General features: G+C 37.8%; 1 protein-coding gene across 15 annotated transcripts in view; it reads left to right on the top strand.

Annotated features, from left to right (window-relative positions):
* CCDC171 (coiled-coil domain containing 171) overlaps positions 1-23,552 on the top strand; it is a 403,894-nt gene that overhangs the window by 81,107 nt on the left and 299,235 nt on the right. For all 15 annotated transcript variants that reach the window (XR_013387817.1, XR_013387815.1, XR_013387816.1 and 12 more), the window contains one exon: positions 10,267-10,405. Coding sequence is in view for 12 of the 15 variants with exons in the window: in XM_077912032.1 (XP_077768158.1) it covers positions 10,267-10,405 (139 nt within the window). In the remaining 3 variants the exon portion in view is untranslated. The remainder of the gene's footprint in view (positions 1-10,266; positions 10,406-23,552) is intronic.

Genomic DNA, 23,552 nt, shown 5'->3' on the forward strand with positions numbered 1-23,552 from the left:
TCTGTCTCTCTCTCTCTCTCAAATAAATAAATAAAATCTTAAAAAAAATCAACCCAAAGTGTAAAAATAACAAAAGTATTATAATTTATTGGCATTATTATTGTGTACATTCTGGATAAAAGACCAAAGACGATTATTTTAAAGCAGCCTATGGTGAAGTTCTTAGCTGAGCTCTTTTAGAAAAATAATAGAATGGAAATCCAGTAGGAAAGAAGGCATCTTAACTACAGAGTTCCTTCCTCTCCCTTTCCTTTCTTGCCTAAATCCTCCACCTGGCAAGTCCTGGCACATCCCCATTGGAGTTCAAAGAGTCGAGGCTCCCTTTAACCTTTCTTACACTCTTGCCCGACTCATAACTGTTGGTGGGGCTTTGCCAGGAGCCTAGGAGCTTAGGATGACTTCCTGGGTTGTCCTTGATGACAGTGAGGAATGTCCCTCCATTTCAGGGGACCCAGTTTGAACTTGAACCCAGCACCACATAACAGAAGCATTTAATTTTATATTTGCTGAGTGATAATTTTTAATTACTATTTTGACTTTTATCAGATTAGCTTGTACATAGTCTAAAAAGTAAAATAGTACTGCAAGGTCAATAGTTGCATGGCCCTTGCTCTCTACTACCTGTTTCTACTCCCTCAAGGCAACTGCTTTTAATTCTTATTGCTGTTTCTTCTGATGTTTAACTTCCTGTTTCTGAATAACATGCATATCCTGCCATGTTTTCAGTTTCCACCATTAGATATTATCTGTTGGTCCCCACTTATTTATTACCTCTATTGTAACCTTCTCCCACATAGCACACACTTATTCCTCCCCTCCCCCATCCTTTCTTTGGGGTTCTATTTTGGGGGGTATTTTTTTCTATAGCTTTTTTTCTTGGTATCTCATCTTTATTTTTCTTCATAGCATATTTTACTATATTCTTTGTTGTTTATTATGTTTCCTCTTATGTGGACAGGAACTTTGTTTTGTTCATTGCTATCTCCCAATGCCTGGAATAGTGTCTGGCACATAAGAGCTGGTAAATAAAGATTTGCTGAATTATTAAATGAGTGAATAGTTAATAACTGTCTCATTTTATTATTTATTTATTTATTTATTTATTTATTTATTTATTTATTTATTTTTAGAGAGGGAGAGAAACGGAGGGAAAGAGGGGCAGAGGGAGAGGGAGAGAGAGAAAATCTTAAGCAGACCTCAATCTCACAACCCTGAGGTCATGGTCTGAGCCAAAATCCAGAGAGACACTTAAGTGACTGAGCCACCTAGGCACCCCAGTAATTGCCTCATTTTAAATTGGATTAGTTTATATGCACAATCACTGAATTATTTTTAAACTCTTAAACAGAACTGAAACTCTCTCATTATGTTCCTACACCTCAGCAATTCTATCGTTTTAAGTTTCTTGTAGAAGACATCCATCCTGGACTCTTCTCTCCTCTTTCTCCATTCTGGATAAATTGTTTTTTAGGCTCCCTGCCACTGTCATCCCTAGGACTTCCTGTTACCATCTTCCTTGGGATACCCTCTGCTTCTCTTCTATACTGGATCTCTTATTTGCTGGTCTTGTGCATTCCTCCCTGTGTGATTTACTCCCTTTGTAGGGTAGCTTCTTGAGAAATTCTGCATCAGAGACAAAATCTTGAAATTTGCATTCTGAAAATATCTTTATTTGATCTTTACCCTTTTTCCTAATTCAGTTGGATATTCATTAAGTTCTAGTGTCAAGAAATCCAAAGTCCTTTAATTCCTGATCTTTTTTATGTGGTCCATGTTTTCCACTGGAAACTTGTACATAGTGGTCATCAAGTCTGGAAACATGGGGGAATATCTAGAAGTGGTTTACTGATATTATAACATGATAAAGTAATAATGTATATATATTTTCATACTCTATGGACACTATAGAATTTTTTCCATGTTCCCAGTGTTCTGAAATTTCATAATGATGGGCCTTGTATGGATGTTTTTTTCATTCATGTTGGGCACTCATTTAGCTCCTTCAATTTTAAAGACTCAAGTAATTCATTTCTAGGAAATTCTCTTATATTTATTACTTTGCTTATTTCTTCTCTTCTGTTTTCTTTACCTTCTCTCTTAGAACTTCTATTATTTATATATATTGGGATTCCTGAATGTATTTGTTATCTTTTCTCTACTTCAATCCATTTTTATTATTTAATTCTACTTTCTGGGAGATACACACACATATATATAAATATAAATAATATATATAACACATGTATATGTATATGTATATAATATATAGTACATATATATATTTATAAATGTAGTGTTTAATCCTTCTATATATTTTTATTTAAAATTTTAGTTACTCTACTTTGGAATATTCTTGATCCAAAGGAGAATATACAAAAGAGTTGGCATTAGATTGTCTATGTTCTATCCTAAAGAAAGGAATGTTGACTGTTGAGAGTAATATCATGTACCATTCAAGAATTAGTTCTTTATTTGGTTATAGCCTTAATGTGGTGGTGGATTTGGTTATACTGAGTCACTCTGTCTTCTGCATTACAGCTTCAAAATCATAGGAAACAGATCTACTATGTTTATCAGGAAGATCTCAGACTAAAAATAGTGGCAGCCCTTTAATTTGAATTAAATTATCTATTTGGTGAATTATCTATAACAAATTTTAAACTGAAATGCTTCTAAGCTGCCTTTCATCAGATGTCCATACAAGAATGTAAATACAGTTTAATCCCAGCCCGAGCAAAATTTAAATAGGAAGGCAAATCCTTTGAAAAGAATTTCCTGTGAAGTGGGGAGCTAAGATGGTGGAGGAGGACTTTAGGGTTTCCTGGTCCCTTGAACACAGCTAGGTAAATGTCAAATCATTCCGAATACCCAAGAAATCGATCTGAGGACTGACAGAAGAAACTGCACAACTAGAGAGAGAGAAGAGGCCATTTCGTGGAAGGTAGGAAGTGTAGAGATGTGGTTTGGGGGAGAAATGGATTGCAGATGCTGTGGAGGGGAGGGAGCTCTGGTCATGGAGAAAAGTGAGATAGAGAAGAGCACAAAGGGAAATGCACAAGGAAAATATTTCCTCAAAGCCATTGCCTGATTGGGAAAATGAGAGGGGCTGATTTTTGTGAGTTTTGGCAACCAGTGGGGCTCAACGACTGGAGTTTTAGCAGTCCATAGTGTGGCTGGGGTGGAGCCCCGAAGGCACTGCAGTGCTCCTTTGGAGAAAGCAGGCAGGTAACTTGGGGGCAGGTGGTGTGATCTGAGGATCTTCTGATACGCATGGGGAGAAATGGTTCCGCCTTCTTGGAGCACATCTGAAAGAGGTGGCATTGCCTCTCCAGAGATGAAAGAGCTGGCGGTGCCATTTCTCTCTCTGCCCCTCAGCACAGGTGCAGAGACACACTTGCTGAGAGCAGCTAACCTGGACATTGGCTCTTTAGTGTGTGTTCTCTGCTCTGGTGTGACTGCTCTTCTGGATCAAACCTGCATTAGTCTCATTACAGCAAGACCCTCCCCCAGAAGACCAGTGCAAGTTTCTTCTACACCAGGTCCTTAAAGTTTGGAATTTTAAAATTCAACTAGCCTGGCAGTGATAGAGTCCATAATATACTGCAATGCTCTGGGTGGGCAAGCAACCTAGACGCAGACATTGTGAAGGCAGTGATCTAAAGAACACCTGGAACTCATGAGGGGAAATTGTTCAGTTTTCTGGAAGGGCTTCCCAGACAGCAGCAAGCAGGAATTCTCCCCTCCAGGGACAAAGATGCTGGTGGCACCATTTCCCTCCTTGACCCCTCAGCATAAACTCAGTAAACAGCACAGCACCAACACTGGTTGCCTCATCTGTTTACACTAAGCCCTGCCCCCCTGCACTCCACTGGTACTGCGTTTCTCAGCAAGTGTGCCAAAGAAACAGTTCAGTGGGCTTCTCCCCCAGAAGACCGGCACAAACTCTTGCATGCACCATGTCTACTGACCATAGAGTTCTGCAGAGCTTCAGTTCTAGTGGAAGTAGCATCAGGTCTTTTAACAAGCAGACCAGATATGGCTAGTTAAAACTCAGCCATACTCTGGCCAGGGTTCAAACACTCCCCACTATTATTTCTTAATAAAGCCATTATTGTCAGGAGTAGGAAATATAACAGGCTTTCCTAGCACATAGAAGACAGTGACCTAAACAAAATGCCAAGGCAGAAGAATTCATCCCAAAAGAAGAAACAAGATAAGGTCATGGCCAGGGATCTAATTGAAACAGATATAAGTAATATGCCTGATCCTGAATTTGAAGAAACAATCCTAAGGATAGTAGCTGGGCTTGAGAAAATCATAGAAGGCTTCATGGAGACCCTTATTGCAGAGATAAAAGAGGAGTTAAAGACAAATCAGGCTGAAATAACAAATGCAAAACCAAGATTCAAAGCCAACTGGATGTAATGACCTCAAGGATGGAAGAAACAGAGGAAGGAATAAGTGATACAGAAGATAGAATTATGGAAAATAATGAAACTGAACAAAAGAGGGAAAGAAAAATCTTGGATCATGAAAGTAGACTTAGGGAATTCAGTGACTCCATGAAGTGTAATGATATTCATATCATAGAAGTCCTACAAAAAGAGAGAAAAGGGAGCAGAAGGTTTGTTTAAGGGAATTGTGGCTGAAAACTACCCTAATATGGGGAAACAAACTGATATCCAAATCCAGGAAGCACCAAGAACTCCCATCAAAATCAACAAAAGTAGGCCAACACCAAGACATAGTGTAGTTAAATATGCAAAATATAGAGATAAAGAAAAAATCCTAAGAGCATCAAAACAAAAGCCCCTAACATACAAGGGAAGACCAATAAAGTTAGCAGCAGATCTTTCCAAAGAAACTTGGCAGGGCAGAAGAAGGTGGCATGATATATTCAACATGCTGAATGGGAAAAATCTGCAGTCAAGAATACTCTTTCCAGCAAGGCTGTCATTCAGAATAGAAGGAAAGATAAAGAGTTTCCCAGACAAACAAAAACTAAAGAATTCATGACTACTGAACCAGCCCTGAAAGAAATATTAAAGGGGATTCTGAGTGGGAAAGAAAGACCAAAATCAACAAAGACTAGAAAGAAACAGAGAAAATTTCCAGAAATTATGACAAAACAAGTAATAAAATGGCACTAAATTCATATCTATCAATAATTACTCTGAATGTAAGTGGACTAAGTGCTCTAATCAAAAGACATAGAATGAAAAAAATGAAAAAAACAAAACAAAACAGAACAAAACCTATGACCCATCTATATGTTGCTTACAAGAGACTCATTTTATATTTTATTTTTTTAATTTTAAAAATATTTTTTAGGTAATTTTTACACTAACATAGGACTTAGGCTTATAGCTCTGAGATCAAGAGTTGCAGGCTCTACCAATTGAGTCGGCCAGGTGCCCCAAGAGACTCATTTTAGACCTAAAGACACCTGCAGATTGGAAGTGAAAGGATCAAGAAATATTTACCATGCAAAAGCTCATCAAAAGGCCAGAGTAGCCATACTTCTGTCAGACAAACTAGATTTTATTTATTTACTTTAATTAAACATTTAAAGAATTTATTTATTTTAGAATGAGAGTATGAGTGGGAGGGGCAGAGGGAGAGGGAGAGAAAATCTCAAGCGGACTCCATGCTGACCTCAAAGTCTGATGTGGTGCTTGATCCCAAGACCCTGAGATCATGACCTGAGCTGAAACCAAGACCTGAGCTGAAACCATGAGTCATACATTCAACCACTTATGCCATCCAAGTGTCCCTGGACAAACTAGACTTTAAACCAAAGGCTGTAACAAAAGATGAAGAAGGGCATTACATCATAATTAAGGGGTCCATCCAACAAGAAGATCTAACAATTGTAAATATTTATGTTATATATATATATTTGGAGCACCCAAATATATAAAACAATAACAAACATAAAGGAACCCATTGATAATAATACAGTAATAGTAGGATACTAAACACCGTATTCACATCAATGGACAGATCATCTAAATAGAAAATCAACAAGGTTACAATGGCTTTGAATGACATACTGGACCAGATGGACTTAACAGATATATTCAGAATATATCAACCTAAAGCAGCAGAGTATACATTCTTTTCAAGTGCACATGTAACATTCTCCAGAATAGATCACATATTGGGCCACAAATCATGCCTCAATAGGTACAAAGGGATTGAGGTCATACCATGTATATTTACCTACCACAGCGCTATGGAACTTTAGGTGATCCACAAGAAAAAAATCTGGAAAGACCACAAATATATAGAGGTTAAAGAATATCCTACTAAATAATGAATGAATCAACCAGGAAACTAAAGAAGAAATAAAAATACATGGAAGCAAGTGAAAACGAAAACACAATGGTCCAAAGCCTGTGGGATGCAGCAAAAGTGGTCTTAAGAGGGAAGAATATAGCAATACAGGCCTACCTCAGGAAGTAGGAAGAATCTCAAGTAAGCAACCTAACCTTACACTTAAAGGAGCTTGAAAAAGAACAACAAACGAAGCCTAAGGCCAGCAGAATAAGGGAAATAATAAGGATGAAGGCAGAAATAAATGATATAGAAATAAACAAACCCCAGTAGAACATATCAATGAAACCAGGATCTTGTTCTTTGAAAAAATTAATAAAATTGATAAACCCCTAGCCAGACTTATCCAAAAGAAAAGAGAAAGGACCCAAATAAATAAAATCACAAATGAGAGGAGAAAGAACAACTAACACCACAGAAATACAGTTATAAGAGAATATTATAAAAAATTATGTCAACAGATTGGACAGTTTGGAAGAAATGGTTAAATTCCTAGAAACATATAAACTACCAAGATTGAAACTGGAGGAAATAGAAAAATTGAACAGAATGATAACCAGCAGAGAAATTGAACCAGTAATAAAAAATCTTTCAACAAACAAAAGTCCAGGGCCAGATGGCTTCACAGGGGAATTCTACCAAATATCAAAGAAGGCTTAATACCTATTCTTCTCAAACTATTCCAAAAACTCCAAAGAAAAACTTCCAAACTCATTCTATGAAGTCAGCATTACCTTGATTCCAAAACTAGAGACACCACTAAAAAAGAGAACTACAGGCCAATATCCCTGATGAACATGGATGTAAAAATTCTCAACAAAATACTAGCAAATTGAATCTAACAGTACATGAACGAATCACTTACCACGATCAAGTGGGATTTATTCCTGGGTTGTAAGGGTGGTTCAATATTTGCAAATCAATCAACACGATACACCACATTAATAAAAGAAAGCATAAGAATTATATGATCCTCTCAATATATGCAGAAAAAGTATTTAACAAAGGACAACATCATTCTTGATAGAAGCCCTCAACAAAGTAGGGTTAGAGGGAATATACCTCAACATAATAAAGACCGTATATGAAAAACCCACAGTTAATATTATCCTCAGTGGTGAATAACTGAGAGCTTTTCCTGTATGGTCAGGAACAAGATAGGGTTTTACATTCTCATCACTGTTATTTAATGTAGTACTGGAAGTCCTAGCTTCAACCAGACAACAAAAAGAAATAAAAGGCATCCAAATTGGCAAGGAAGAAAGGCAAACATTCACTGCAGATGACGTGATGCTCTATGTAGAAAATTCCACCAAAAAATTGCTAGAACTGATACATGAATTCAGTGAAGTCTTAGGATACAAAATCAATGTACAGAAATCCTTTGCATTTCTATACACCAATAATGAAGCAGCAGAAAGAAAAATTGAAAAATGGATCCTGTATACAATTACACCAAAAGTCATAAGATACTTAGGAATAAACCTAACAAACTCTGAAAACTATAAAACACTTATGACGGAAATCAAAGATGACACAGAGAAATGGAAAAACATTCTGGGGAATGGATTGAAAGAACAAATATTGTTAAAATGTCTATCCTACCCAAATCAATCTATACATTTAATGCAATCCCTATCAAAATACCCCCAGCATCTTTCACAGAGGTAGAACAAACAATCCTAAAATTTGTATGGAATCACAAAAGAAAAAGACCTTGAAAAATAAAAGCAGAACTGGAAGCTTCCCAATTCTGAACTTGAAAGTTATATGACAAAGCTGTAGGGATCAAGTCAGTATGGTACTGGCACAAAAACAGACACATAGATCAGTGGAAAAGAATAGAAAACCCAGGAATGGACCCACAACTCTATGGTCAACTAATCTTTCCTGGACCCACAACTCTATGGTCAACTAATCTTGACCAAAGCAGGAAAGAATATCCAATGGAAGAAAGTCTCTTCAACAAATGGTGTTGGGAAAACTAGACAGCTACATGCAAAAGAATGAAACTGGACCACTTTCTTACACCATGCAAAAAAAATAAATTCAAAATGGATGAAAGACTTAAATGTGAGACAGGAAACCGTCAAAATCCTAGAGGAAGACATATGCAATATGTAACAACTTCTGTTTTTTAAAAAGATTTATTTACTTGAGAGAGAAGGAGAGCATGAATGGGAGAGGCAAAGGGGGAGGGAGAGAGAATCTCAAGCAGACTCTGCACTGAGCACGGAGCCCAATGAGGTGCTTGCTTTCCCATGCCCTGAGATCATGACCTGAGCTGGAACCAAGAGTCAGATGCTCAAACAACTGCGCCACACAGGTGCCCCAATCTATAGCAACTTCTTACTAGATATGTCTCCTAAAGCAAGGGAAACAAAAGCAAAAGTAAACTATTGGGATTTTGTTGAGATAAAAAGCTTCTGTATAGTGAAGGAAACAATCAACAAAGCTAAAAGGCAACTTTTGGAATGGGAGAAGATACTTGAAATGACATATCTGATAAAGGGTTAGTATCCAAAATCTATAAAGAACATAAAATTCATCACCCAAAAAACAATCCAATTAAAAAATGGGCAGTAGACATGAATACAACATGTATTCAGATGGCCAATAGGCACATGAAAAGATGCTCAACATCACTCATCACCAGGGAAATACAAATCAAAATTCCAATGGGATATCATCTCACACCTATCAGAGTCGCTAAAATGAATAGCACAGGAAACAACAGATGTTGGCGAGGATTCAGAGAAAGGGGAACTCTCTTAGACTGTTGGTGGTAATGCAAACTCTGGAGCCACTCTGGAGAACAGTATGGAGTTCTTTAGAAAGTAAAAAATAGACTGTCTTACCATCCAGTAATTGCACTATTGGTATTTACCCAAGGATACAAAAATACAAATTCCAAAGTGTACAGTGCAACCTGATGTTTATAGCAGCATTACCAACAATAGCCAAATTACAGAAAGAGTCCAAATGACCATTGACTGATAAATAGATGAAGAAGAGGTGGGGTACACACACACACACACACACACACACACACTGGAATATTACTCAGCTATCAAAAAGAATGAAATCTTGACATTTGCGATGATGTGGATGGAACTAGAGATTATTATGCTAAACCAAATAAGTCAGAGAAAGACAAAAACCATATGATTTCACTCATATGTGGAATTTAAGAAACAAAAAGATGAATATGGGGGAAAAAGGGAGGCAAATCATAAAAGACTCTTAACATTTAGAGAGCAAACTGAGGGTTACTGGAGGGGGGGGGCATAGGCTAAATGGGTGATGGGAATTAAGTAGAGCCCTTGTGATGAGCACTGGGGGTTGTATTTAAGTGATGAATTGCTAAATTCTATACCTGAAACTAATATTACACTGTATGTTAATTAATTGGAAATTAAATAAAAACTTGAAAAAAAAAGAATTTTATGTGTTTTCACAGTGAACATGAATGATTTTTGATGATTCTTTTGGATTTTCCATTTTCTATCACATTAGTTCCACTTGCGTGGACATTGAGGAATAAAACATTTGTTCCATTTTTAATATTATACTTTAATTTGAAAATTGTTTGATAGAACTGTTTTCTGTCTTGAGGCAATTTCTGAGTTAATTGAACTGTGGTGGGTGAGTCCACCCACCACAGCTCATCAGAAATAATGGTGAGACCAAATCAACACTACCAAATCGATTTTGTTTATAACCTTGGGCATAGTAAAATATCTGCTAATGAAAGGAGCAGAGTCTTTCATTAAAGAATATGTAATTCTTTTTGTTTGAAAAAATGAGAGGTGGCATTTAAAAGCCACAAAAACATGGTAGATAATACACCTGCCAGTTATGTTAAAGCTGTGTAATAGGACTTGATAAAACCATATTTGAAAAATCTACTCTGATGCTTTAACTTTTCAGATTAGAAAGAGAGTATTTCTCCAAAAACAAGAAACTAAATGAAGAGATCGAGGAACAGAAGAAAGTAATTATAGACCTTTCAAAGAGACTCCAGTATAATGAAAAAAGTTGCAGTGAATTACAGGAAGAACTTGTAATGGTAAGGATAAAAAAACCCTATGGCAATTACTTTATTGGGTCAAATTCGATGTTTAACAGGTTCCCCCCCCCCTCACTACATGCCATGAGATAATAGCATGAAAGTAATTTTAGTGCCATTGATATAAAATTTCAAAATCAGGGATGCTGATTACAACAAAGATGTATGTGATAAAACTTCTCTAGAAAAATTGGGAAAACTAATTGGGAAAAATTGGGAAAACAGAATTATAGATTATTTTAGAACTTATTCAGGGGCCTTCCTTCCTTCCTTCTGCCCTTCCTCCCTTTCCCCCTTCCCCCCTGCCCCCTCCTTCCCCTATCCCCCTGGTGCATTGTTACTTAGGTGAGAGGGGGATCAGGGTTTATAATCAATAGATCTAATGATTTCAAAGATTCCCTTTTGTAGTCATTTTGTACCTGATCATTTTGTTTCCATTCCCCAATAATCCATCTTTCACACCATCACCACATTTGTCTTCCTGAGTTATTGATCTGATCTTGTCATCCTCACTTTATTAAAAAACCATCAATGTCTCCTTGTTGTTTTCAGAATGAAATTCAGCTTCTTGCCATATAATCTAAAGCCCCTTTCTTTATGGCTCCGTGTTAACTCTTTGAGCTTCTTCTGTGTCCACTGCCCTCTATCTTGCTTCAGCCCTTAGTGTATTATTCTTGCCTTCCTAAACACATTGTATATTTTCATATCTTCTTGCTTTTGTTCAAGCTGTTCATTTTTTTGACTCACATTAACTGAACTGCGTCTTTTCTTTTGTTCCATTAGTAAACCCCTGTGTATCCTGTAATGCCCTGCTCTGGCATCTTGCAATCTGTGCAGCCTTCCATGATTCCCTCTTTCCCCACTGTCCCATCCTTCTAGTCAGAATTTTGCCTTTTCCCAACTTTGTGTTTCCTTTTTTTAAATTTTAAAAAATATTTGTTTGAGAGGAGAGAGACCACACAAGTTGGGAGAAGGGGCAGAGGGAGAGGGAGAAGGAGACTCCCCGCTGAACAGGGAGCCTGATGTGGGGCTCAATCCCAGGATCTTGAGATCATGACCTGAGCCAAAGGCAGATGCTTAACTGCCTGAGCCATCCAGGCACCCCCCAGCTTTGTGTTTCTTTCGTACTTAGTTTACCATCTTCACCACAGTTTAGCATAATACTCACCAAATCTGATATGTATTATCTCTGCTAAGAGATTGTGAATGCATTGGAGTTAACATAATTCATTTTACATATGAAGATTCCACTATAGTGCTTGCCTCCTTAAACATTTGTTGGATGCATGTATTTGGTTGATGCAGCACACTGCTGTTCAGTAGTTTGCTGGGAACCCCAAAAGGGAGGGCATAAAATCGAGAGTAACACCCTGTGTTTTTTTCTTGTTCTCCACATGAATACCTTCTGCAGACTTAGCTACTTCACTTTCAATTCTTAGTGATATCAGTTATTGAAGAAAATAAATATTTTTCTCCTTGTCAAAAGATATGGAGACTCTGGGTTATATTAAGAAGTGGTGGCCAAATTAGCGCTGCCCAGATAGAAAGGTAGTGATGGGATAAAATTTAAACTCTATCACTTTCAAATGATCAATATTTTTTTTATGTATATGCATACTTTATTTATTTTTTTATTGGAGTTCAATTTGTCAACATATAGCATAAGACCCTGTCAAGTGCCCCCCTCAGTGCCCATCACCCAGTCACCCCAACCCCCCACCCACCTCCCTTTCCACCACCCCTTGTTCATTTCCCAGACTTAGGTGTCTCTCATGTTCCGTCACCCTCACTGATATTTCCCACTCATTTTGTCTCCTTTCCCCTTTATTCCCTTTCACTATTTTTTATATTCCCCAAATGAATGAGACCATATAATGTTTGTCCTTCTCCGATTGACTCACTTCACTCACCATAATACCCTCCAGTTCCATCCACGTTGAAGCAAATGGTGGGTATTTTTCGTTTCTAATGGCTGAGTAATATTCCGTTGTATACATAGACCACATCTTCTTTATCCACTCATCTTTCGATGGACACCGAGGCTCCTTCCACAGTTTGGCTATTGTAGACATTGCTGCTATAAACATTGGGGGGCAGGTGTCCTGCTGTTTCACTGCATCTGTATCTTTGGGGTAAATCCCCAGCAGGGCAATTGCTGGGTCGTAGGGCAGGTCTATTTTTAACTCTTTGAGGAACCTCCACACAGTTTTCCAGATTGGCTGGACCAGCTCACATTCCCACCAACAGTGCAAGAGGGTTCCACTTTCTCCACATCCTCTCCAACATTTGTTGTTTCCTGTCTTGTTAATTTTCCCCATTTTCACTGGTGTGAGGTGGTATCTCATTGTGGTTTTGATTTGTATTTCTCTGATGGCAAGTAATGTGGAGCATTTTCTCATGTGCTTGTTGGCCACGTCTATGTCTTCCTTGGTGAAATTTCTGTTCATGTCTTTTGCCCATTTCATGATTGGATTGTTTGTTTCTTTGCTGTTGACTTTAATAAGTTCTTTATAGATCTTGGATACTAGCCCTTTATCTGATAGGTCATTTGCAAATGTCTTCTCCCACTTTGTAGGTTGTCTTTTAATTTTGTTTACTGTTTCTTTTGCTGTGCAGAAGCTTTTTATCTTGATTAAGTCCCAGTAGTTCATTTTTGCTTTTGTTTCCCTTGCCTTCATAGATGTATCTGCAAGAGTTGCTGTGGCCAAGTTCAAAAAGGGTGTTGCCTGTGTTCTCCTCTAGGATTTTGATGGATTCCAGTCTCACATTTAGATCTTTCATCCATTTTGAGTTTATCTTTGTGTCTGGTGTAAGAGAATGGTCTAGTTTCATTCTTCTGCACGTGGCTGTCCAGTTTTCCCAGCACCATTTATTGAAGAGGCTGTCCTTTTTCCAGTGGATAGTCTTTGCTGCTTTGTCGAATATTAGTTGACCATAGAGTTGAGGGCCCATTTCTCGATTCTCTATTCTGTTTCTTTTTTTTTTTTTTAAATTTATTTATTTATTTATTTATTTATTTATTTATTTATTTATTTATTTATTTATGATAGTCACAGAGAGAGAGAGAGAGGCAGAGACACAGGCAGAGGGAGAAGCAGGCTCCATGCACCGGGAGCCTGATGTGGGATTTGATCCCGGGTCTCCAGGATCGTGCCCTGGGCCAAAGGCAGGCGCCAACCCGCTGCGCCACCCAGGGATCCCTCTCTATTCTGTTTCATTGAGCTATGTGTCTGTTTTTGTGCCAGTACCACACTGCCTTGATGATCACAGCTTTGTAGTACAACCTGAAATCTGGCATTGTGATGCCCCCAGCTCTGGTTGTCTTTTTCAATATTCCCCTGGCTATTCGGGGTCTTTTCTGATTCCACACAAATCTTAAAATGATTTGTTTCAACTCTCTGAATAAAGTCCATGGTATTTTGATAGGGATTGCATTCAATGCGTAAATTGCCCTGGGTAGCATTGACATTTTCACAATATTAATTCTTCCAATCCACAAGCATGGAATATTTTTCCATCTCTTTGAGTCTTCCTCAATTTCTTTCGAAGTGTTCTGTAGTTTTTAGGGTATAGAACTTTACCTCTTTGGTTAGGTTTATTCCTAGGTATCTTATGCTTTTGGATGCAATTATAAATGGGATTACCTCTGTAATTTTTCTTTCTTCAGTTTCATTGTTAGTTATTGAAATGCCACTGATTTCTGGGCATTGATTTTGTATCCTGCCACACTGCCGAATTGCTGTATGAGTTCTAGCAATCTTGGGCTGGAGTCTTTTGGGTTTTCTATGTACAGTATCATGTCATCTGCAAAGAGGGAGAGTTTGACTTCTTCTTTGCCAATTTGAATGTCTTTTATTTCTTTTTGTTGCCTGATTGCTGAGGCTAGGACTTCCAGTACTGTGTTGAATAGCAGTGGTGAGAGTGGACATCCCTGTCATGTTCCTGATCCTAGGGGAAAGGCTCCCAGTGTTTCCCCATTGAGAATGATATTTGCTGTGGGTTTTTCATAGATGGCTTTTAAGATCCTGAGGAATGTTCCCTTTATCCCTATACTCTGAAGAGTTTTGATCAGGAATGGATGCTGTATTTTGTCAAATGCTTTCTCTGCATCTATTGAGAGGATCATATGGTTCTTGTTTTTTCTCTTGTTATGGTCTATTACGCTGATTCCTTTATGAATGTTGAACCAGCCTTGCATCACGGGGATAAATCCCACTTGTTCATGGTGAATAATCTTTCTTCTTAATGTACTGTTGGATCCTATTGGCAAGTATCTTGTTGAGAATTTTTGTATCTGTGTTCATCAGGAATATTGGTCTGTAATTCTTTTTGGTGGGGTCTTTGTCTGGTTTTGGAATTAAGGTGATGCTGGCCTCGTAGAATGAGTTTGGAAGTATTCCATCCCTTTCTGTCTTTTGGAACAACTTTAGTAGAATAGGTATTGTTTCTTCTTTAAACGTTTGATAGAATTCCCCTAGGAGGCCATCTGGTCCTGGACTTTTGTTTCTTGGGAGGTTTTTGATGACTGCTTCAATTTCCTCCCTGGTTATTGGCCTGTTCAGGTTTTCTATTTCTTCCTGTTCCAGTTTTGGTAGTTTGTGGTTTTCCAGAAATGCGTCCATTTCTTCTAGATTGCCCAATTTATTGGCATGTAGCTGCTCATAATATGTTTTTTAAATTATTTGTATTTCCTTGGTATTGCTTGTGGTATCTCCTTTTTTATTAATTTGAGTCTTTTTTCTTTTTAATAAGGCTGGCTAATGGTTTATCTATCTTATTAATTCTTTCAAAGAACCAACTCCTGGTTTTGTTGATCTGTTCTACAGTTCTTCTGGTTTCTATTTCATTGAGTTCTGCTCGAATCTTTATTAACTCTCTTCTGCTTGGTGTAGATTTTATTTGCTGTTCTTTCTCCAGTTCCTTTAGGTGCAAGGTTAGCTTGTGTATTTGAGTTTTTCCAATTCTTTGAGGGATACTTGTATTGCCATGTATTTCCATCTCAAGACTGCTTTTGCTGTATCCCAAAGATTTTGAATGGTTGTATCTTCATTCTCATTAGTTTCCATGAATCTTTTTAATTCTTCTCTAACTTCCTGGTTGACCCTTTCATCTTTTAGCAGGATGCCTTTAACCTTCATGTGTTTGAGTTTCTTCCAAATTTCTTCTTGTGATTGAGTTCAGGTTTCAAAGCATTATGGTCTGAAAATAGCGGGGTACAATCCCAGTCTTTTGGTATTGGTTGAGACCTGATTTGTGACCCAGTATGTGGTCTATTCTGGAGAAAGTTCCATGTACACTTGAGAAGAATGTGTATTCAGTTGCATTCAGATGTAAAGTTCTGTAAATATCTGTGAAATCCATCTGGTCCCCTGTATCATTTAAAGCTCTTGTTTCTTTGGAGATGTTGTGCTTAGAGAATCTGTCAGGTGCAGAAAGTGCCATGTTGAAATCTCCCAGTATTAGTGTATTATTGTCTAAGTATGTCTTTACTTTGTTCATTAATTTTTTTAAAGGATTTATTTATTTATTTATTCATGATAGACATAGAGAGAGAGAGAGAGAGAGGCAGAGAAACAGGCAGAGGGAGAAGCAGGCTCCATGCCAGGATCCCGACGCGGGACTCGATTCCGGGACTCCAGGATCACGCCCAGGGCCAAAGGCAGGCGCTAAACCGCTGAGCCACCCAGGGATCCCCCAGTTTGTTTATTAATTGATTGATATGCTTGGCAGCTCCCACATTAGGGGCATAAATATTCATGATTGTTAGGTCCTCTTGTTGGATAGATCCTTTAAGTGTGATATAGTGTCCCTCTTCATGTCTTACTACAGTCTTTGGGATAAACTTTAATTTATCTGATATAAGGATTGCTACCCCTGCTTTCCTTTGAGGACCATTTGAATTGTAAATGGTTCTCCAACCTTTCATTTTTAGGGTGTAGGTATCCTTAGGTCTAAAATGAGTCTCTGGTAGACAGCAAATAGATGGGTCTTGCTTTTTTTATCCAGTCTAAAACCCTGCGTCTTTTGATGGGCTCATTAAACCCATTCATGTTCAGAGTTACTATTGAAAGATATGAATTTAGTGTCATCATAATACCTATTCAGTCCCTGTTTTTGTGGTTTGTTTCTTTGGACTTCTTCTTTCTTTTACAGAGTCCCTCTTAATATTTCTTGTAGAGCTGGTTTGGTGGTCACATATTCTTTCAGTTTCTGCCTATCTTGGAAGCTCTTTATCTCTCCTTCTATTCTGAATGAGAGCCTTGCTGGATAAAGTATTCTTGGCTGCATGTTCTTCTCATTTAGGACCCTGAATATATCCTGCCAGCCCTTTCTGGCCTGCCAGGTGTCTGTGGAGAGGTCTGCTATTAATCTAATATTTCTCTCCATATAAGTTAGGGATCTATTGTCTCTTGCTGCTTTAAGGATTTTCTCTTTATCTTTGGGATTTGTAAGTTTCACTATTAAATGTTGAGGTGTTAAATGTTTTATTTTTTATTTTTTATTTTGTGAGGGGGGACCTCTCTATCTCCTGGATCTGAATGCCTGTTTCCCTCCCCAAATTAGGGAAGTTCTCAGCTATGATTTGTTCAAATATGCTTTCTGGTCCTCTGTCCCTCTCGGCACACTTTGGAACCCCAATAAACGTAGATTTTTCCTTCTGAGGCTGTCATTTATTTCCCTTAACCTTTCCTCATGGTATTTTAATTGCTTTTCTCTTTTTTTCCTCAGCTTCCTTCCTTGCCATCAACTTGTCTTCTGTGTCACTCACTCTTTCTTCTACCTCATTAACTCTCGTTGTTAGGACCTCCAGTTTGGATTGCATCTCATTTAATTGATTTTTGATTTCAGCCTGATTAGATCTAAATTCTGCAGTCATGAAGTCTCTTGAATCCTTTATGCTTTTTTCCAGAGCCACCAGTAGCTTTATAATTGTGCTTCTGAATTGGCTTTCTGACATCAAATTGTAACCCAAATTCTGTAACTCTGTGGCAGAGAGTACTGTTTCTGATTCTTTTGTGGTGAGTTCTTTCTAGTCATTTTGCTCAGTGCAGAGTGGCTAAAAACAAGTTGTACTAGAAAAAGAAAGGAAAAAAAAGAAAAAGAAAATAAAAAGGAGGGGTATCCTCTGGTTTTATGTACTGTAAATCCCTCGACTTCCCCTGGAGCTTTCCAGCACTGCTGGTCAAGAACTTACTCTTCCCCTGTCCTTCCAGCTGGTCTTCTGGGGGCGGGGCCTGCTGTGCTGATTCTCAGGTGTGTGCACGTGGGGGAGCTGCCCCGCCCCCTGCCAGGTGCAAGGCTCAGTGGGAGCTGTTTTTCCTGTGAGGCCCCTGTTCCCTGGCGGCTCCGCCCCCTCCCAGGCACAGGGTGACACTAGGAGGAACAACCCCACTGGCAGCGGCCAGCTCTCCAGCTCTGGAGTCAGCTCCCTGCAGTAACTACCACAGTTTCCCAGTCTGCACTGGCCTGGATACTCCCGGGGTGGGGGGCGCTGACCTGCACAGATTGGGGGCGCCCAGCGGTAGCAGGAGCATCCTCACTGTCCTGGGCCCACCCCGCCTCTCTGTCCCGGGGGAGCGCAGGATCCTGGGCTGTGTCCCCCGTCCCTGGGCTCCGGGGCCTGCGCTGCTGGGGTCGCTCCTGGGCTGCGGCTCCCGAAGGCAGCAGGGTGCAGCCCCCTCCGCCTGGAGCCCCCTCCTGACCGACCGGCTGCTCTCTGAGGCCCCGCCGGGTGCTCCAGCCCTTTCCCGCACTCGGCCCGCGGGGTGTGGGGCGCTCTCCCCCGGGTGCACGTCCTCTGTCAGTGACCCCGGGAGGCTGGACCCTCCACTGCCCCTCCTGCGGTTCTGCCTGGGTTCCCTGCTGAGTGCCTTTCAGTCCGGGAACAATCTGATGTGGATTTTTAAAGTTCCTGCTTCTCCGGGGCTGGGCTCTTCTGTCCCAGAGGCTCTCACTGCCCGGCCTTAGCCCGGCTCCTGCGGGGCCCCTCCCCTACTTGATTCTTTATTTTATTTTTTCTACCTTCCTACCTTGTTAGAAGCACAGAGTCTTCTCTCTGTAGCATTCCAGCTGTCCTCTCTTTAAATCTCGGTCGAATTTGTAGGTTTTCAAGATGATTTGAAAGTTATCTAGGTAAGTTGGGGCCTGGTGGGTTGAGGACCCCACTCCTCCGCCAGCTTGCCCTGCCCCCCAAATGATCTAATGTTATATGTGATCTTCATTTAACCCAAGATATTCATTGTGTTCTGATTCAGGGACTGATACTATTCTTCGCTGTTGGGTTAAATTTGTAGTTTGAGTTCTTTGAATGTGAAATTTTTAGGAAGTTTAGGGCTCTCTGTGTAGCATACCTCTATTGCCTGTTCACTCTTGTGTGCTAACCCTCAATTTCCTAGGCTATCCTACTTCTTGACTCCTGGCTCAGGAGATGAATCAGTGGTGGGGAAACACATGTCAAAGCCATTGAGCTGAGTCACGGATTTGGTCTTCTTGCTTATAGACTCTGTATTCAGTAGTTTGAAAAGTTAGCCAGAGTTACAACTAAGAATGCGTCAGGAGGGACAGTCATCAGTGTCAGTTGTATGAATTATCCTAATTTAGCTTTCTACATTCCAGTGACTAAATACAAATGAAAGAAGACAGGCTTAATTCACCGTGGAGGGTACTGGTACTTGGTGATGAAAAAATTTCACTTGGTGCTAACAGGTTTTTCTTTTTCAACTTTTACAACTTGGCACATGGTCTGAAATAAGGCAAGTTGCAGCTTATGGGCAATCTTTGTTCACTTGTTTGGGCCTCATCCTATGAAGCACTGTTGTGATCATAGTGAGGAAGAGTGCAGACTAATTATTTCTGCAAAGCTTGATGGATTATTAGACATTGTCACAGATCAGTGAATAATAGTTCCTTGCTGAAGAGCTAATGATTCAGGTTGCACCTAAGTGATCTGTACTGTATATGCTTCAATCTAACTATACTTTTCCTTTCTATTTTTCATCTTTCTTAAACCTATAGCTTTGTCTTATTTTCTTCCATCTTCCTGTTTCTTTTGCTTCCCCCCCTTCCCTATAATGAGATTTCTAACTTGTTCTGTTTTCTGATTGGAGCTGTTGTTCTCTAGCACTTTACCTGACCACAATATAAAATTTAAGAATTATTTAATGAAAAATTTTTAATGAAAATACTGTTACTTTATGTATTAAGTACAGTGTTTTTCTTTTTTATAAAAAATTCATCTAGCACTTTTTCTAAATATATTTTTCTTGTACATATTCTTTGATTGTTTTTTTTTTCCCCAGTAGATTAGTGGCTCTTGGAATGGGGAGAGGGCAAAGTTTTAGAAAATTTTTCTCAAAAGAGATATCTGTCAAATTAAAAGTTTTAAAACATAAAAAATAGCATTTTTTCTAGTTTTGTATCCTCAAAGCTAGCTATTATTATCTTTGCTTTGAATTCATAATGGGTTTGACTAAAGAAAAAATGACCTTAAGAGGAGGCTTTTACCTTTGCTTTTGGAAATCAAGCTTTGTTTTAATGACATCTCAGGATCCCATGTACCTGTGTGTCTTTCTCACACTTATATTTTTTTTAAGCATAATAGTTTCAGTATTTTTTAGAATATAAATGGGAAGTATAAATTACTTACAGGTAATTTTTCTCTCCCTTTGAGGTAACAGCTTGTTTTCCAGACTAGGTCATGTTCATGGTCATTATTCAAGTCTTAGTCTTTATTTTCTCTGTTGCATTGCAAGAAAAAATTAAAGCCACTTTCCTCTCTAGGTTTACTAGTGAGATCAAGGTGTTATTAATAATGCAAAGACTTCAGGAAGTTTTGATTAATATCAAATATTAATAATATTAATATTAATAGTTGTATAACTTAGTATAACTAAGTGTGTAACTAAGCTTTTAGAGTTGGAGGGGGTCTCAGAGATTGTCTAGGTAAGAATACATGAAGCATTAATAAACCACTTGGAAAGTGATAGCTCTCTTGTTTCAGGAGATATAATACAAATATACAACATAATTTTGGAGTATGTTGAATCCTTTGTTGGTATTTAAGAAATATAAACTCAGACAACTTTAACTTTACTTTTATATTAATGAAATTTCTCCTATTCATTGTATGGGTTTGAGAAATATGATTAGTAAATGAATGGCATATTGTTATTATATTTAATGCCATAGAATTAATAGAATTTAAATATAGGACATCTAAAGATTTAACAAAATTAGTTTTGTGTTCTGTGTTATACACTATCGAATTTGACTTTAAAAAGTTTTGATTAAAATTGAACTATTAATTTCACAATCTATGACTTTAATAATGATTTAATCAACTACTAAATAAAACTGACTTTCTAATTTAAGTTGCTCAGTGATTATGCTTATTAAAGTCCATCAGAGGCTCAACATATCCAGTTGGGTCTTTTAGTCATTACTGTGAATTTTTATATTTGCTTCTCCCGAAGCAGGGGAGCTATCATTTTAAAATTGGTATTATTAGGATTTGCTTTGTGCTTTCTACAATGAAATTTTTTAAGTCCATCATTTCTTGAGATTTGTTTCTCTGCCACTCAGTAATATTTAGTTACAGCTCTAGGAGAGACCATATATTGAAAAGGGAATTCTAGTTCTCATGAGGTTTTGTTCAAAGAATATTTTATTCTCTAAAGAACTTGTGATTGAAAATGGTCAAGTGTACGTTTTTTCCCTGTACTTTGGGGGTTTAACTGATTATATAATACAATGATTGCCAGCATTAGATAGGATTTTGGAAAGTGCTCTGATTACTATGCTTTGTGGTAAAGTTAATGTTTCTTGATAATATTTTTGCTTCAAATGATCTGTTAGGCTTGCTTTAGGGTGACGTGTCTCTGATTTTGCAGAAGGTACCCGAAACTAATTGGCTAATAAATATTCTATATTGATTTTTTACTAAAAAATAGTTGATTCCTTCAGAATAGTAGTGTTTGTATATGAACATTGTTTTTGCTAATATGAAAATCACTTTCTTTCTTTCCTAGTGGCCCTTAAATATTAATACTATTAGATAGTACTCACTGAATGTGTATGTGTGTATCTGTGTGTTTAAATGTTCATTATGTGGCTGGCTTTCTAAATTTATAATGTGGTTATAAAGCTTTTTGAAATTTATTTTTTTCCATTTTTTGGAAATTTATTCTTATATAAATTATTAAGTTTTGAATATTCAAATCTCACCTTTGACCTGGGAAAAAATAAAATGGTGTGTGTGAGAAAGAGAGAGTAAAGAGAGAGATGTTTGTCTGTCAAGGCATATATTCAGAGTGGAGAGTAGAATCTGTAGAAAAATAAACTAATTATAAAACCACATAAGGGAGAATGGCATTTCATGTTATGATATAAGCAATTGAATACTCAACAGAATACTCACATCCATGGAAGGAGCATAAGCAAGCAAAGCAAGGAGGGAAAGAAATAGTAAACTTTTATGAGGAAGTAAGAGATACTAATTATCATTAATATGACAGATGGAAAGTTGCAGATAGTGATGACCATGTATGCTGATCAGATCAAATTCAGTTCAGTGGAGCAAACTCCTTGTATTCTACAAATGCACCGGGTATGTAATGGGTTTTTAGGTGGAGGATAGGATGAAAAGGTGAGACAAAGTATGTGATGTTGATTATATGCTCTGATGCTCTCCTGTTTTTACTCAGAATTCCTTCATAATGGCTTAAAACATATTTGAATCAAAAAGTTTAAAGCTTACTTGAGTTAAAAAATGTTCAGAAATTATAAGGATTATGTATCACTGCTACAAAAATTCAACCTATGTTTAAAGTGCAAATTTCATTTAAAAAACTTAATGATAAAAAAAAACTTAATGATTAAATAAATGATCTTTTCTTTTTTACTTATTTTTTCTACTATTTTAAACTTTATTAACAGTGTCCCTTAACTACTTTTACTGTTATTTATGGTTTGAGTCAACTTTTTCCATTACAGATCAGCAGTGCCCATTTGACAATTTCTAGATAGGAGTATTTGCATATACTTTTTATATGTCTCTTCAAGAGCTGGCATTAGAAATTTTTATTTAAATGCATAACCATTTGTGATATTTATACACAGTAAAAAACTGAGGGATGTGTCTTTGTGGGCTCAAAGAAAGATAAGATATGAAAGAAACAAAAAGAATGACGTGTTAGACTAAGCCAGAAATTCATTCATTTTAGCAGTTTGTGATATAGTATACCAGGGTGGAAATATAATATAGGTCTTTGTCATCTCATTGTGCCTTCCAGTTAAAGGCATTTTATAAACAACCTTGACTTCTCCTTAATAATACATTAAGATCTGTCACACATTTTTCTGAACTTTCTTTGAATATTTTTGTACTTTTAGTCCCCTGTCTACGCTGGTTATAGATTCATTACAACATCTAAAATAGTCCTTGGTTTGTGATGAATAATCAGTAAATGTTCACCTAAACTTCTGGTTACTCAACACAGCATTAAGAGACTTTTATTGCTAGAGTAACAAACTCTTTATGTGGATTATGTCCAGGGTAAAAAGAAGTGAGTCGTTTTATTCTGCAGTTTTTTGGGAAAGATTTATTTATTTATTTTTATTCTACAGAGAGAGGGCGAGTGAATGAGAAAGCAAGCATGATCAGGGAAAGGGCAGTGGAAGAGGGAGAGAGGGAGAATCTCTAGCAGATTCCCCACTGAGCTGGTAGCCCAATGTGGGGCTTGACACTAAGACCTTGAGATCATGACCTCAGCCAAAATCAAAAGTTGATTGCTTAACCGAGTCACCCAGGGGCCCCTTATCCTATAGTTTTGCCTTTTAAATGTCTATGGATGTTTAGAATTATAGAATATCATTTTTTAAAGATCTTATTTATTTATTCATGAGAGATATAGAGAGGCAGAAACTCAGGCAGAGGGAGAAACAGGCTCCCTGTGGGGAACTAATGTGGGACTCGATTCTGGGACTCTGGAATCACCATGAACCAAAGGCAGATGCTCAACCACTGAGCCACCCAGGTGTCCCTAGAATTATAGAATTTCTTAAATCAACAATGTAACATTTAATCTAAACCTACTCTATATTTCAGAAAATAAAACATGTTAATCAAAAATGAGAAATTTAGTATTTT

This window comes from Canis aureus, chromosome 10 (genome assembly GCF_053574225.1).
Source record: "Canis aureus isolate CA01 chromosome 10, VMU_Caureus_v.1.0, whole genome shotgun sequence".
NCBI classification, from domain to species: Eukaryota; Metazoa; Chordata; class Mammalia; order Carnivora; family Canidae; genus Canis; species Canis aureus.